We start from the raw sequence: 15,184 nt of genomic DNA, 5'->3' as shown, positions 1-15,184 counted from the left end.
ATGCAGAATGCAGTAATGCATTCTCACTGATAACTTATTTATTGCGATAATATGAACATATTGAACGAAAACTGTGGTACCTGGCTGCTTTTACACGTCAACACAGGTAGATGGCGACAAAAGGAAAGCTGTTACCTTCTGACTCAAGTCAAAAAAGTTTGATTGTAGTTCTCCTCTATCAACGCTAGATGGCTCATGTCACTACATCAAACACCACTCTATAACTTTAACCCCAACATATTCAGTACAAAAGTGAACAAAATATTTATTGTTCTTTATAAACTACACAATGGAATTATTTCATGTAATTACCTGTAAGTAAATTAATGATTCAATTCAATTAAATCATTAACTCATGGTATACAATTCACACAAAACTTAAAGACAGAAACAAATTATAGTCATACCAACCTGTATTTCAGATAAAATAAATAAAATGTACCATCTTATGCTTTTGAAGCACATTTACATGTGAGTATACTCTGATCCCGGGATTGTTGTATTCCATGACATGCCCAGACTTGTACTGTATAATTGGCCACTTTACTGCAGGGCTGAACTTTTGTCCTTTGTGTCTTTGCCTTGGTTGACACTCACACATACATAGGGGCATGCACACGCATGTATGCACAAGTTTTTGCCTAGAAGTGAGTTTAAGCTTTTGCGGGGTTTCTTTTCTTTTTTTTATTTTTTTTTTATTGCTGTGCTGTTTGAATATATTAGTGGCTGCTCTTGTGTCACTGAAGCCATAAATAAACTCTGATATCAGGGAACCTTTAGGGTAATAAGGACTGTTGGACTTTGGTAGAGGAAAGAATACTTTAAAATGGCTTAAAAACAATCAGTACTAAACAATACACGAATCAAACACTTTGTTAGGTGACAGACAGTAGTTCTAATTTAGCCTTCCAAATCCAAAATTGCCTTAATTTTTATTGATTTAACAAGTTGTTGGGAAAATGCTCCTGAGATCCATGATATGAATCTCCTGCAAAGGAGTTCAAGTGGATTGAGAAATGGTGTCTGTGGCGGCCAGTGAAGTGCAGTTGAACTCATGGTCATGTTCAGGAAACCAGCATTAAGCTTGATGATTTGAGATGGGACATGGTGCATTATCCTGCTGGAAGCATTGCATCAGAATATGGGCACACTGTGGTTATTAAAGGATGGTGGTCAGATATGATACTTAGGAAGACTGTGGGTATGAAATTATGCTCAGCTGGGGTCCAATGGGTGCCAAAATATGCAAAAATGTCCCCAACACCATCCCAACAATAACACCAGACTGATTTGTACAATTTAGGTTCAACAGATCTATGCCCTTTTTGTCTTTATGCCAAATTCAGAATTTAAATGTTGCAGCTGAAGTGAAGATTTATCCAACCAGGCAATATTGTTTTTTAATCTGTTATTGTCCAATCGTGGTGAATCTCTGTGAACTGTAACCTTGCTTTCCTGTTCTTAGCTGACAGCAGCATTGTCTTCTGCCGTTTTGGCCCATCTGCTTTAAAGCTTGGCGTGTAACGCATTCATTGGTGGTTTTCTACATAGTGCAAGTGTTATTTGGACTCCTGACAGATTTGCATGTTTTATCCTTACATGGGTGTTGGTGGATTCAGAGCCATGGAAAAAGCAAAAGAATTAGCTATCAAAGGATATGTGTGTGACGGCAACCAAACTTTATAAAACAGGCAAAAGATATCAGAATTATATCTAATGAATTGCAAATGCTAATAATAAGCAGTATTCAAGCTCTAAAGTAAATTATGGGGTTTTGCCGAATCTAAGCCACAGTCAGAAGGCTGGTAAAAATCAGTGCCTTGTTCTACACTTTGCTTTATACAGATGGTCTGGATCCTCAGAAAAGAATGCTTGATAGAGGTGTGGACTCTTTCAAAGTTTTAATTGACTGGATTTGATTTTGCAAAAAAAAATTTATAATAATGTTACTAGCTTGTGGTGAGGTTCCAGTGACCAATACAAGGTAGATCATATAAACTTTCAATCAGGGTCCGTTAAGTGAAAGATTTTTATTTTTATTATTTGTATATCCTTCATATTATTGCAATAAATAAATAAATAAATAAATCCAGAAATATTAAAATTGTATTTATTTTCCGAACATGTGCTCCAGACTCTCTTTGTGTCTAGGAACGCCCCTGGAGAAAAGCGACAAAATTGTGGGTTACACAATGTCTCAACATTTATTAAATTTAATATTTGCTGTCATCGATCTGATACGGGAACCACCGGGCTGAAGACTCTGGTCATTCAATACCTGTTTATGTTTGTGCGTGCGTGTGTGCGCGCATTTCTCTCCGTCTCTCTCTCTCTGTGTGTGTAAAAGCGTGTCTTTGATGTAGGCTGGCTGATCACAGATCAGATCCATAAAGCCTGCCCCTTCTCCCCGCCTTTGATCTGCGCTTGAGCTGCTGCTGCTGCAGCTCAAAGCAGAGCTGTGCGGTGCTGTGCGGTGCAGGAGCTGCGGCGCTGACATGGTGAGCGGACCGGTGCGGGAAACACGCCTTTCGCCGGTCTGCTGTCCACTTTTTGGGATCTTTAACCAACAGCCTGCTCTTTTTTTGATCAGGTAAGAAACGCGCTGAGTTCAGCTTGGGACATTCATGCGTCGTTCACTGACGGGAAACAGAGTTGGATTTTCGCAGATCCCAGTAAAAGTCACCATAACAAACCTGCACTGAATTCAGTCCTCTTGTTTGTTTTCTTGGTGGCTACATTTTTTGAGCTGCTATTTAGGAATTGTTGATTAATTTTAGATTAGTTGCATTCAGTAACAAGCAGGGTGAGATGTGAATTATAGTTTATTTAGTTCAAAAAAGATATTTGAACTAAATAAAATGAAGGGGTGGCTTTACATGTGCATTCATTGTACTTCTGGTTCAAACTATTGAACCTGTAATATGAGGAACAAACCCATAATATGACAGTTTTCTTCTCAGTGACTTGGACTTAAGGGATTTATTGTTTTTATGTCCTTTATTCAAAATAAACAAATCCTGACCAGTTCTTTTTGTTGTATTTGTACTCAAGTCCCGTCAAACAACTACCATCAGTTTGTCTAAAAATGTGTCACAAATACCAAGAGTTTTATACAAATTTTGCCTAAATTGCTCAGTTTTTTTTTTTTTTTTTTTTTTGTCCAAATATGTGACCCCACCACTATGCAGGGTGTGAAAAATCTAAATAAGAAGGCATCATAATTTAGAAAACTACTCTTATTTTATTATTAAGTGATAGTTTCAGTAGGATAAACAGATTCAGTGTTGTTTAAAATGTGTTCCTTTAAGATATACCACTCTGTAATGTGACTTTTATAAATGTTACATTTTATTTCAGCTTTCTTTTTTGGAAAGCGTTCTTACCTCCAGATTCCAGTCATGTTCATGCTCTCTGCACATGCTTAAATTTAAATCAAAGAAATCAACAACTTACTCTGTGTTACATATTTGTTTTTGGTCACCAAACTCTACACAGTTACTTTAGAACAACCCGGACTCACAGTGGTATTTCACTTTAAAGGGGAAAGCAAATTTATAGTCATATTTTGATTGAAGTCGTCATATTAGTCGTTATTTGTTGATCTCAGCATATTGTCCCAAACAAAAATGCCTTTGCTTCTTAACAGGAGAATATAAAGATTTGACTGATGTGTCCTTGCTTTCAGCTCAAAGCAGTAGGTGGCCGTCAAGATGTTTTGGAGGCTTCCACACAGCCTGTCGCTCCTGCTAGCTGCACATATCGTCTTCTCAGCTTTGGTAGGAACGCTTTTACTTGTATACATTTGTGATTAATTGTATTATCATTATCATTATTTAAAGTATATATGGATTATCACTGTTATGCTGTCTGTAACATACTGTATGTATGGGTATTTTGTTTATTAGACATCGATCTTGGCAAAAATAAATTAGTTTGGCTATTTTCTCGGGTAGCTGTAGGAGCGACGGGAGCCGCTCTGTTAGTTTTCCACCACCAGAATTAGTCTTTCTTTGAGGGAAAAGTGTAGTAGCCTCCTTTCAGCCAGCTGACCAGTGCACAGAAACATTTGTGGGAGGGTTGTGGTGGGCGGCAGGTTTTTGGGTGGCACTCCTTTAGCTTCTGTGGCATGACTGATGTTTTTAATTCACGGAAACGTCTCTAAAAACCGCTTTTCTTGTCAATGAGGAAAACGGGAATTATCCTTCGTCCAGGTAGCAACAGCAACAGGTGGGGAGGGGCAACACATAACTGTGATTAAAACCTTCTCAAACATGCCATTGCAAACACTTCTAACAGAAACCAGTGTGCAAGACTTTTTAAAACATGTTATCTTTTATAAACTGCATATGCTGACTGTGTGTCCTGCAGTGTTGAAAAGGAGACTGAGAGTTCCCATCTGAGCTCATGCTGCCATATTTTCCCTATCCACTGAGCTTTTATGATTATATCTGCCGCCCAGACTCCCTGTTTTTCTGTGATCTCTGTATTGTTGCCAGCTACAAAGTTTCCCACAGGACTCATTAAGGTTTGATCTCCTCACATCCCATCTGTTCCAGACGTTACTATCAAAAGGAGTCCACAGCAGTGACTTTAAGCAATGACTTAAAGTATTATGACACAAAGTGATGCGCTGCTGTGGAAGGGGTTGTCTTTATCTGCCACGGACAGAAGTGGTGATGAAACGCAGGAATCTTTAACTCTCACCAAATGTCTGTTTCCCTTCAGATCAGCGTGGGAGCCATGGAGGGGAGCAGAGAGTGCAGAGAGCAGGAGTACAAGGACCGCTTCGGGAACTGCAAACCCTGCAAACAGTGCGATGCAGGACAGGAGCTTTCTAAGGTTGGAGCACAACTGTTTTGAAATACGTTTTTTTTATTTTCTTTTATTGTCTCTTCTGTTAGACAGATTTACCCAGCACCCTGTGTCCAAATGTAAGATATGTCTTTGGAATCGATCACAAGGACTTTGAGAAAAGTGTTTCACATCACATTTATTGCTTCCTCCCTTTCATCCAGAGAGCAGCCAAACCGTTATTAACTTCTGTCCAACGATGACGGCCCTTCTTTAATCAGTCACACCCATGCTTTTGACCTCCTCCAGCTGAATGGCTTCCATTGTCTTTCCCCATCGCGCCCGGTCCAACTCATTGTCTTCACCCTCTGAAGCAAGCCATGCCTAAGCTTGCAGCTCTCTCAACAGGGAATAGAGTCTTTTCCACCCCCTGAGCCGCAGCTTTCTGTGAGCTTTGTACAAACAGGCCTCTGTAGTGTCAGTTAGGACTGGTGAGCAAAAAGCCCTTTTCCTCTCTAGCAGCGCCGATTACAGCACCTAACCCAACCTGGCAAGTGGAGGCAGTGATGGGAAGCCAAATAAACAGGACATAGAATAATCTAGATACCCCTCAAATGTTTTTGTCACATTATATCCACAGGTGGCAATGAATCTTATGGGTTAGACCAACAAAAACTAGTGCACAATTAGTAAATGGTAGAAAAGGGACCCTGCTTTTAATTTTTATTAAACGAATACCTGACAAGTATGGCATTCTGCTGCACAATGCCCCCTTTACTCTGATACCCCTTACAAAATCAAGTTCATCTGATTTCTGAAGGCAACTTGTTCGGAAATAGATTCTACCTATGTGTTATGTAATCTGCGCAATTGTCTTATGACAGTTATTATAAACCCATCTTGAAACATGGTGGTGGCATAATCATGCTATTGGGATGCTTTTCTTCATCAGAGGTTAGGAATCTGGTCAGAAATGTTGATAAAATTTAATACAAAAGCAGTGGAAGAAAAACCTAGCAGTCTGTAAAAAGATTTGAGACTGAGGTTTACCTTTACGCAGGAAAGCAACCAGAAACAAGCATCCGATTTGACAAAACTGGAAAGTTCAAGTTCTCTATGCAGTCTGACAGAGATCTGCTTTGAAAATAAATAGATATAATATTTAGTTTCTAGATGTTCAAAGCTGGTGAGACATGCTTTAAAAACCTCACAGCTGTAATTCCAGTGAAAGATCATTGTACTCTGAGGGACTGCAAAAAATGCACTACACACTTTTCAGATTTTAGTTGTAAAATTTTCAAAAAAGAAAAGGGGGGGAAAAAAAGCTCTCCTTCCACGTTACCTTTAGAAGCTATTTGTGTCAGGCTATGTCATAAAATTCAGATAAAATGGATTGAATTATGGGAATAGTAATGAAGCAAATAGTGCAAGTCACTTTTGACTAGTGCCAAATATATAAATTTATATAAAGAAAAGATGAAATAGACTTTTTAGCAAAATATATTTCCAAACCTTAGCTGAGGACCTTCTTTGGTTGTGATATTCTAAAGAAGTTGTTTCTGATACCAGCTACTGCAGGTAATTAATTGGACTCTAAAATGAACTCAAACACACAGAGATAAAATGGGCATCAGAAGTTTGTATTACTTTATGATCTGCAGCCTTGGTGTGTGGTTGGATACTAGGCAGATGTTTCTAACAAAAATACTTTAGCAGCAGGAAAATGAAAGATGAAAACACTCTCTACCCTCAGCTTTACATCTGTTGAACACATTTCAGCCCTGTCGCCTTTAATCTGCAAGCACACAAACATGCACTGTGTGCTCAGTAACATGCTTCAGTGATCCTCCAGTTTCTTTGCCTGCTCAGCAGGCGTGAGTGCTGCCCGCCACCCTGGGGTCCTGGTTAATAATTGGCCGCTTCACTCTTTCTCTGAAGGTAGCGGGATGCTGGCTCAAAGAGAAGACCAGAGCCTGGGACCCGGGGAAAGACTCCCAGCGTTAGAAAAGCTTGTGATCAGAGATCTGAGTAGCCCTAAAAGCGATGGGGGTTTGACCCGGTGGGGAAGGAAGCGGACTTCTGGAGTCCCTCTGTGCAGCTGCTATAGAGATTTCAGAGGAATGTGGCCCAGTTTGCTCTGGACGTTTGCCTCTGGAAGCTGCTCTGACAAACATCAATTAGCACCGCCGCGCTAACTGTTGCTCGAGGAGCCACCCACACATAGTCCATTATGACTACTTACTCTTTCTCTCCCTGACATATTTCATTCCAGCTTTCATTCAGAGCCTGTTACTCTGTCGGTTTTGGAAGAAGAAAGGCTTGCCGGCCTTCCAGTGCATTCTAGAAAAATGCCAGTGGCAAAAAATAACAACAAAGAAATGTCAGGAACATGTTTTTTTTTTGATGTGACATCAATATGTAGCATAGAAAGATGGCCATTTTTCCTACAACAGCAATCCCAAGACAAAGAACCTCTGAGTGCTGCTGGCTGAAAAGCCTTCGCAAATATTCATTTTTGTCAAGCAGCAGAAAAGTTGTCCATTTGGTGCAGAATTTTTACATCTGAAGAAGTTTTCAGAGTCTTTCTAAACAAAAAAGGTTTCATTGTGTTATGAGCTAAACAGAACTTTGCTCCGACGGACTTGGCAGTGTTTTCAGACTTGTTTCATCACAGGATCATATGACCGGCCACCCCCCGCCCCTCTCCTACCGTGATTCCCTCTTAATCTCAGAAATATCTGTGCGTCTGAACACGCATCAGGACCCAGCCAGCTCGGCCCCTCTCTCCCCTCCACATGGCTGTTATGCTTGGCAGTCTCAGCCAAACAAGATCAGGAGATAGGACATGCAGGGGAACGTGATGTTGAGCATCTGCTTATTTTATTTTGTTTTCATGGTTTCTGAGGGCATGTAAAGCCATTTCTAAGTAGTTTCTATCTGTGTGTGTAGAAGTGGTTGATGCATAATTTGATACATTGTCTGTAGATTTCTTTTAAAGTGCCTTTTTTTTTTCAGATTGTGTACTTTAAAGAGACCATTGCAGTTAACAAACTCAATGTGACATGTTTCTTTGTTTTTTTAATTTTGGCCTTTACTCGCCAGAAGATCTGTCCTCTCCTATCTGGTTCAGCTGATGATTTGGCCAAAACAGAGTTACTTTCTCAAAATAATGTAGTTTAGGACCTTCAAGCTGTTATGCTGCTATTTTGTTTATGCTGACGCCATCTACACCTTCCGATACGGGACAGAGACCATGAAGGTTTACCATTCTACCTCCAAACCTTTGATAAGCTGTGAGTCTGATAACATTTTGGAAATTCAAGCTGCTTAAAGTAGCTAATGTTTGCCACAGTTATAAATTCCTTTTACATTTTATGTTTACATATAACTGTCGTTAGTATTTGTTGTGCTGACCTTCAATCTGATATTTTCGTGGGCCGGTAACTGCTATCAAGAAACACCAAGGTTTCATGAAGTTACACTTTCAGGGTTTTTAGAGCATGGAGTAATGTGATGTTGCCCCTCCCTCCCCTTTGGCCACGCACTACCAGTCAGCTGGCTGAAAAATGACACCTACACTTTACAGCTCCAGAGAGACGAATTTAAGAATTCTGATTCATTTCCAGTCAAAAGAAGCATAAAGTCATAACTTTTATTTAGTTAATGTTGTTTAAAACTATAGCTGGCATCCTATGAGCAGCATGTCTGTAAAGCTAGCAGACTAGCCACCTGAGCAGATAGCCTGACTAACTAATAGAGTCTAGCTTTATAGGTTATGTTAAACAAAGCCTAAAAACAGGAGAAGTTACACTTCTTACACAAATTATGGTCTAAAAACAAAAACAGAAGTAATTACATATTTTTCCACTCTATGAAAATAGATTGATATAAGGAAACTGTTTTTACCGAAGTAAACATATTGTGAGCCTCTCCTGTCCCTGTGTCAGCTCTGTTGTGTCTTGTTTCCTGTTATAAAAGAAAGATGACGTTGCTCCTTAGTAACCTATCCGGTCTGTACATGAGGAGCAGGACTTGGCTTTGTTCCCCTTTGTTTCGGTGCTCTGACCTGCTTGTGTCTACGCAGCACCGGCCCATCCTGACATGTGGTGCCCCATGAACAGTACTTGTGCCAATGCTGGGCCTGGTTGGATTGAATCATCCTGAGGCCCCATTCCTTCATGTGGAAACAGGTCACCAGGCCCTATCCCGCAATCACTCCTCTGCAAGTCCATTTTCAATCAAGTGTCTTGACAAAACCAAAGATTATGACATGCAAAGATGAGTCTTATTCATTTGTCTTTTTCCCTACTGCATAAGCCATCCCTCTCTTCTTTCCTCGGTGCCCTCCTCTGCCCTGCTGCATTGTACAGCCTTTTATGGAGAGCGCAGAGGAACAGCTGCAATAGGCCGATCCAATCTGGGCCACCTGGCCAAGCACGGCTCAAGGTTTCAATGTCAGGCTCACATGTGTTTGGCTGGAAGGGCCGTCTTTCTAATCCTCCCTCTCTGTGCCCGAGCAAGATCACATTTTTGCCTCCGACCTCCATTTTTATTTCCCCTAAACCCAACCCCCACTGTATCAAAGTCTTCTGCCCACATTCCAGCCGGAGTGCATGCCAGGCCAGTGAAACGGGAAACGGGCGAGGAGAGAAGTTCTTTTTTGAAGTTGACCTTCACTTTAATGATATATGCCTGTCCTCCAGGATCTGGAGAGCAATGTGGGGATCCTGGATCACAGGAGTTCAGCTGCCACAGAGCCGATAATGAATGAACAATGTATGATGTCATTTCTGCAGGGTATTTTCATTCTGTGCGGTGTACAGTAATATCAGCTGTCATCCAAATGTCTAGCTGTTGTCAAGGTCACCATGAGCTTCAGAGATATGGATATCTGGGAAGAGAGATGCACAGTGGCCAGATTGTAATTTTATCTTTATAGGTCTGAGAAAGTGAGACCCTGGTAAATCTATACCACAAAATCTTTGCCCTTTTGTTTTGGCATAATCTCTCTAGACTCTTGAGTATTATTACCCACTTTTGTTTTTAGCTCACAACATAAAGGGTTTCTTCAGGATTCAGGTTTGGGGCTGAGGGGGATGTGGACGTTCATAAAGGGGGGGCTAAATATGTGCCAGTGAAGATGTTGATGTGTCACACCACAATAAAAGCTCAGGAAGGAATCGGCCACAATAAACTTTATAAAATTGAGTGAGTTGCAACATGAATGTCAAAGACTGACATAAACATAAACGCATTAATAATTCTGATTAACCAAACCTATTTCTCTTAAGTTCTTGTCCATTAAAATATCCACATAAGACTTTTTGGAGGATGAAGTGACTTAGTCTAAGGTGGTTCATTGTATTTTTCTAAACAGAGTGACTGTCCAAAATTCATAGCAGAAAATGTTTTTGCATTTTGCTAAACGTCATATTAATGGTTTGTTTTTCCAAATTATTAAGCAGATCACGCTAGCATTACTTAAAATAAAGACATAACCATGACCTTAAACCACTTTTATTAAGAAATCATTAGGATATCTCAGACTACAGTTCAAACTGTAGGACATTACTGTGAAGCTTTACTCGAAAGAGACTGAAATGAGAAGCGCACTAGGCAGTAGGGTGCATGAAATGTTTGCTGAAACGAACTAATGCAGAGGAGTGTTTCGCATTAGATCGCTCACACGTGCAAGAGAAGCTGGCCTTTATAAACGCACCTTTAATGGTGGAGCACAAAACAAGTATTCATATGCTTTTCCCTCCATCTACTTCTTTATAATCCCTGCGCTCTTCCTGAAGCGTTTCCTTTAAGCTAGCCAGCCTCTCAATCAACGGGGCCCTCACTGAGTCAGCTTGGAGTGGGACTAGTTTAAAAAACACAGCAATAAACCTGCGATAATACAACAGTGGGTGTCCCCCAACGGCTTTATTATTCAAATGCACGGCCCCTCTGGGTCTTGCAGCGGAAGGCGACTCATTCATACCGAGAGAGTCAGGGAGATTATTGGCTGTGTAAGATAGACTCTCAAAAGAGGCAGGCCATTGTTACCCTCTAACCCAGCGGGCTAAGATCATTCTTTAATTTCAGGACCCCCAGCAGTTCACATTCAAACTCCCCCTTTCACCATCTGCACATCAGCCCAAATCAACCAACTCCCCCCCACAACCCCGCCGCCTCTTACTCAGTGTATTTTTCTCTTTTAATCCCCCCAGGAATGTGGCTTTGGTTATGGAGAGGATGCCCGGTGCGTGCCTTGTCGGAGCAGCCGCTTCAAAGAGGACCGGAGCCTGCAGAAGTGCAAACCCTGTCTGGACTGTGGCCTCATCAACCGCTTCCAGAAGGGCAACTGCTCCACCACCAGCAACGCCGTGTGTGGCGACTGTCTGCCGGGGTGAGAGAGCACTCAAACACCAATCTGTCTAATTTTATAGTAGAAAATAAATGCTTGTTTTGTTTACTAAACATGTAACCTTGTGTCTGCTACAGATTTTATAGGAAAACAAAATTAAGTGGATTCCAGGACATGGAGTGCATACCTTGTGGGGACCCTCCGCCTCCATACGAGCCCAATTGTAAGCACTTTTGAATCATTTGACCGCTCCTAACGGTTGGCCTGAAATGCTCCCAGAAAACAGACTCCCCAATCCGCAGCAGGAGATGTTCGAACATGAAACAACAGAGATACAAAAGTCAGAAAGCAAACACCACCATCACAAACACACAATCATTTGAACTTCTTGCCAAATGCGAGTGGAACCAAAAACCCAGTGCCACAACAAAGCCAACACAAACACACACTCGACATGCCAGCACAAAGTCCTCAAGAGTAACCAGAACCACAACTTTCTAAGGGTGGAGCGAGCTGTGTTTGACTCACTAAGTCCAACCAAGGCAGCCAGCTATGTTACGAAGATAAATAAATGCTGGGATTTCAAAGCTGGGAAGTTGAAGAGCTGAAATGGATCCTGCAATGGCTACCTAAGATTTGCCAGCATGGGATTATATTGGGTTATAGAACATGCCACTCATTTTCAGTGCTCAGTTTGGGCTAAATGAGAAAATGTCCCTGAACAGAACATTTTACTAAAGTATTCACTTCCCTTAATCTTTCTGTAACATTAGAGCTACAAATTTCAAAGTAACACGCAGTGTAAGGAAAAAGGCAAAAGGTTTTCGCAAATAACAATCTGAAAAGCGTGGATTTGTCTTTACCTCACATTATCTGATACCACCAAATACAATCCAACTACCTTTGGAAATGACCCAGGCAGTAAACAAAGAACACAAGTAATTACATTTCAGTTTGAACAGCATCATGAAGATTCAGGACCACAGCAGACATTTCAGGGAGAACATGGTAGAAACATTTTGCACAGGCTTACATGTCCAAACCTTAGAGACTTGGAGACACTGCTAGTGAAAGGTGCAAATGCATACATTTCACAGATTTTTAAAACCATGTACAAGTTTTTTTTTTACTTCACAACTATGCGCTACAATTTGTTGGTATGTTTTTTGGTTGTATTAAGACTGAACAGTCCAAAGGTTTAATGTGAATATCCTTTTCAAGACACAGTTGAGGAAAAATACTGCATGTTTGTTTGATTCAACACCAATTGCAACAATTCAGGGTTTGCTGCTTTAAACAAAAGAAACTGGGAATGTGTTGCAATACACAGCTCATATTCCATGAGGATGCACATCCTATTAACTTCTTCCTCCTGGCCAAGAGCAATCGTATGATTTCAGGATTGCAAATGAAACCAACAAGCAAATGAACTTCTTACCTTTGGCAATTGAGTGTGACTTCCTGCAGGGAGCTTTTACTGACTATTTAAGTGTTGGAAGAGGGGAACTATCGCCTAAACAACGTTTGCAGTCTTTGCACAGCAGAATGGAGGCGTCATTGGACCGGCTGCTCTTGGTGTTGTCCTTTAATCTCGCCTCTTTATTGATGTGGGTAAGAGAAAAAAGAAAACCTGGATGTGTACGCTGACCTTGAGACAACAGGCCTCCCTCTGTCTGCTCATTTGTCCATCTGTGCCGCTTCCCGTTTTGATACTGGAGGAGGCCTGTGAAACAAAATGGCCATTGTGTGTGGGAACATAGCCGGTGGTTCGCTCCTACAGGGACTCTCAGTGGAGTATTTCCAAATGTTTGAAAGTCTTGCCACCCCCACCCCCCAGCCGCCTCTCACCCCCGTCCACGGCTGTTATCTAGAGGAGGATGGTGAAAACTTAAAGGGCAGATCATTCTAATAGGCCACCCTGGCCCGGGGCAGCGGTGCAGCTGTGCAGGGGGAAGCAGTTGTAGTCTGGGGTGGACTGTAAATCTTCTTCCCCCACCCCTCCTTCCTTCTTTCTCTCTCTTCCCCCAGTGGCTTTTTAGAGTTAAAATGAGGTTGTGTTTTATGGATTTCTTCATCCTCTGTAATGCGTTTCATCTGCTGAAATAGTTCACCGTCCCATGTGGAGTTGAACCTGTACGTGTTCTCTGGTAGCTTCTTCCTGTACAGACTTTATTACCATGGGCTCCATAAATCAGCAGGTCAGGAATTTTAAATGATTTTCAGTTTATTCGCAGATGAAAGTGATAAAATCCATCCATTAGGCATAATTAATGCAACCTTTAAGCAAAAAGCTGAAAAATCTGTTGAAAAAGGTTTGATCTTATCTGAATCTTCATTCCTTAGAATGAGATAAATTGCTTGTTTGTTTATCCAAGTAAAACTAATTACTGAGCTGCTGCCAGTTAATCAGACGACTTGTGGAAGTCTCCTTTTTGTTCCCCATTAGATAAAGTCTTAATTTGGCCTTTTATGATATACATCTTGAATGCTACACATTCAAACATTCCTACTTATCAACACTTTCACTTTTTTTTTTGCAAGTTTTTTTAATACGTTCTATGAACATTTCACCCATCATTTACTTGCATAGAATACTTTTTAACATTGCACCGATTATTCAGACAGAGACAGGAACCAACTACTTCGATTGGCTGTAGTTTGTTACCAAAACTAAGATTTCCCTCCATTTCCAGTCTATAAACACATCATAGCTGATGTATGACTCTCATGGAGGTATGATACAGTAATTCCTTTAGTTTCTTTTGGATTCAAAACCACCGACTCCATCAGGGAACCAGCTGTACATTTAGCTTCTTATGTCTTTTTGTCTTTAAAATATAAAAATTTAAAGTGGCAGATCAGACCTCATCACTCCACCTTTGTTAAACACTCTTCATTTTAACTTCTAGTTCAGGATGAGTAGAAGAGTATTTCACAGTTGTTGTTTTTTTTTTTTTGTACTTCTTTGCCTCCAGGACTAATGCAGGTCAATTCTGTTTAATTTTTTTCCAATCTGGACTGAATCATCTTATGGAATATACAGATTCTGTAAAACACAGCTTGAAACTTCTAATACATTTAAAAATTCAAGTTGCGATGTGGTAAATAAATTTCACTCAGACATAAAACTCTAAACAAAAAAAACAAAACAATGTGTTTGTAGATTTACTTGTTTATTCTACATTATTAAATAAGAAAGAAAGTCTGGAAATTAATACTATTTAAATTGCTAATTTTTTCCTGAAGATATTCAGACCCGAAAACTATTTTAATGCTTTTTCAGACATTTCAAGACCTTGCCTCCATATATAGTCCACATATTAAAATTGGACTTCTCAGATGTCATGAGGTCCCAAAATGTAGTTAAAACACTTGTTAAAAATCCTCCAGTATTTAATTTATGAATCTCATTTCCCAGAATAAAAAAGGAAAGCCTCCAGCCTTCCAGCAGCTTAAAGCAGCAGTTCCAGTATTTAAACTCACACTCACTGAAGCCACTGCGATGCAGGCGTGTGGGATCATGATAGCTGCTGATCGCAGAACACTTTGTCCTGCCTCCTGTCTGACTCAAGCTATATGCGAACTGTCAAAGCGGCACCTTACAGCAATAATCATGCTTGGTGTTGCCAGAGAAGAGGTGGTTACATGCACACAAATCGAGTCAGCTCTGACACGAAGGTTCAATCTGAGCTGAAGGGGAAGTGCTTCTGTTGCCGTCAAGCGTTATGTCACCAGATCAAGTCCATACAGGAAATGCATAAATTAAAGCCTTAATTACTTCATTTTGCACCAAAGCAGTTCAGACGTACAGCACAACATAATTTAATAAGGAGATGCTATAACCGAGGAGACACTCTGAACAACTAACCAGCTGTTATCTGCGTGCTTTACTTGTGCTTCTGTCTAGAGACAGAAGCACAAAAATATAGATTTTTGGCTAAATTTTTGTTCCAAAATAAAATGACCACAAGAGCTGATGAGCATAACATTATTTTTCCTTTATTACCCTTCATGTTGGATTATTTTAGCAGCAGTACGACT

General features: G+C 40.5%; 1 protein-coding gene across 2 annotated transcripts in view; it reads left to right on the top strand.

Annotated features, from left to right (window-relative positions):
• Positions 1-2,386: 2,386 nt before the first annotated feature.
• Positions 2,387-15,184, top strand: part of LOC103154587 (tumor necrosis factor receptor superfamily member 19) — a 22,921-nt gene continuing 10,123 nt past the window's right edge. The window contains exons 1-5 of one of the 2 annotated variants that reach the window (XM_007575920.2): positions 2,388-2,590; positions 3,686-3,776; positions 4,726-4,839; positions 11,007-11,185; positions 11,281-11,366. In XM_007575920.2, the coding sequence (XP_007575982.1) occupies positions 3,711-3,776; positions 4,726-4,839; positions 11,007-11,185; positions 11,281-11,366 (445 nt within the window). In that variant the 5' untranslated portion in view covers positions 2,388-2,590; positions 3,686-3,710. Of the gene's footprint in view, positions 2,591-3,685; positions 3,777-4,725; positions 4,840-11,006; positions 11,186-11,280; positions 11,367-15,184 lie in introns of both variants that reach the window. The other variant, XM_016662857.1, reaches the window with a different exon arrangement.

This window comes from Poecilia formosa, unplaced genomic scaffold (assembly GCF_000485575.1).
Source record: "Poecilia formosa unplaced genomic scaffold, Poecilia_formosa-5.1.2 Scaffold392, whole genome shotgun sequence".
Lineage (NCBI taxonomy): Eukaryota > Metazoa > Chordata > Actinopteri > Cyprinodontiformes > Poeciliidae > Poecilia > Poecilia formosa.
This window is presented reverse-complemented; position numbering and strand designations above follow the sequence as displayed.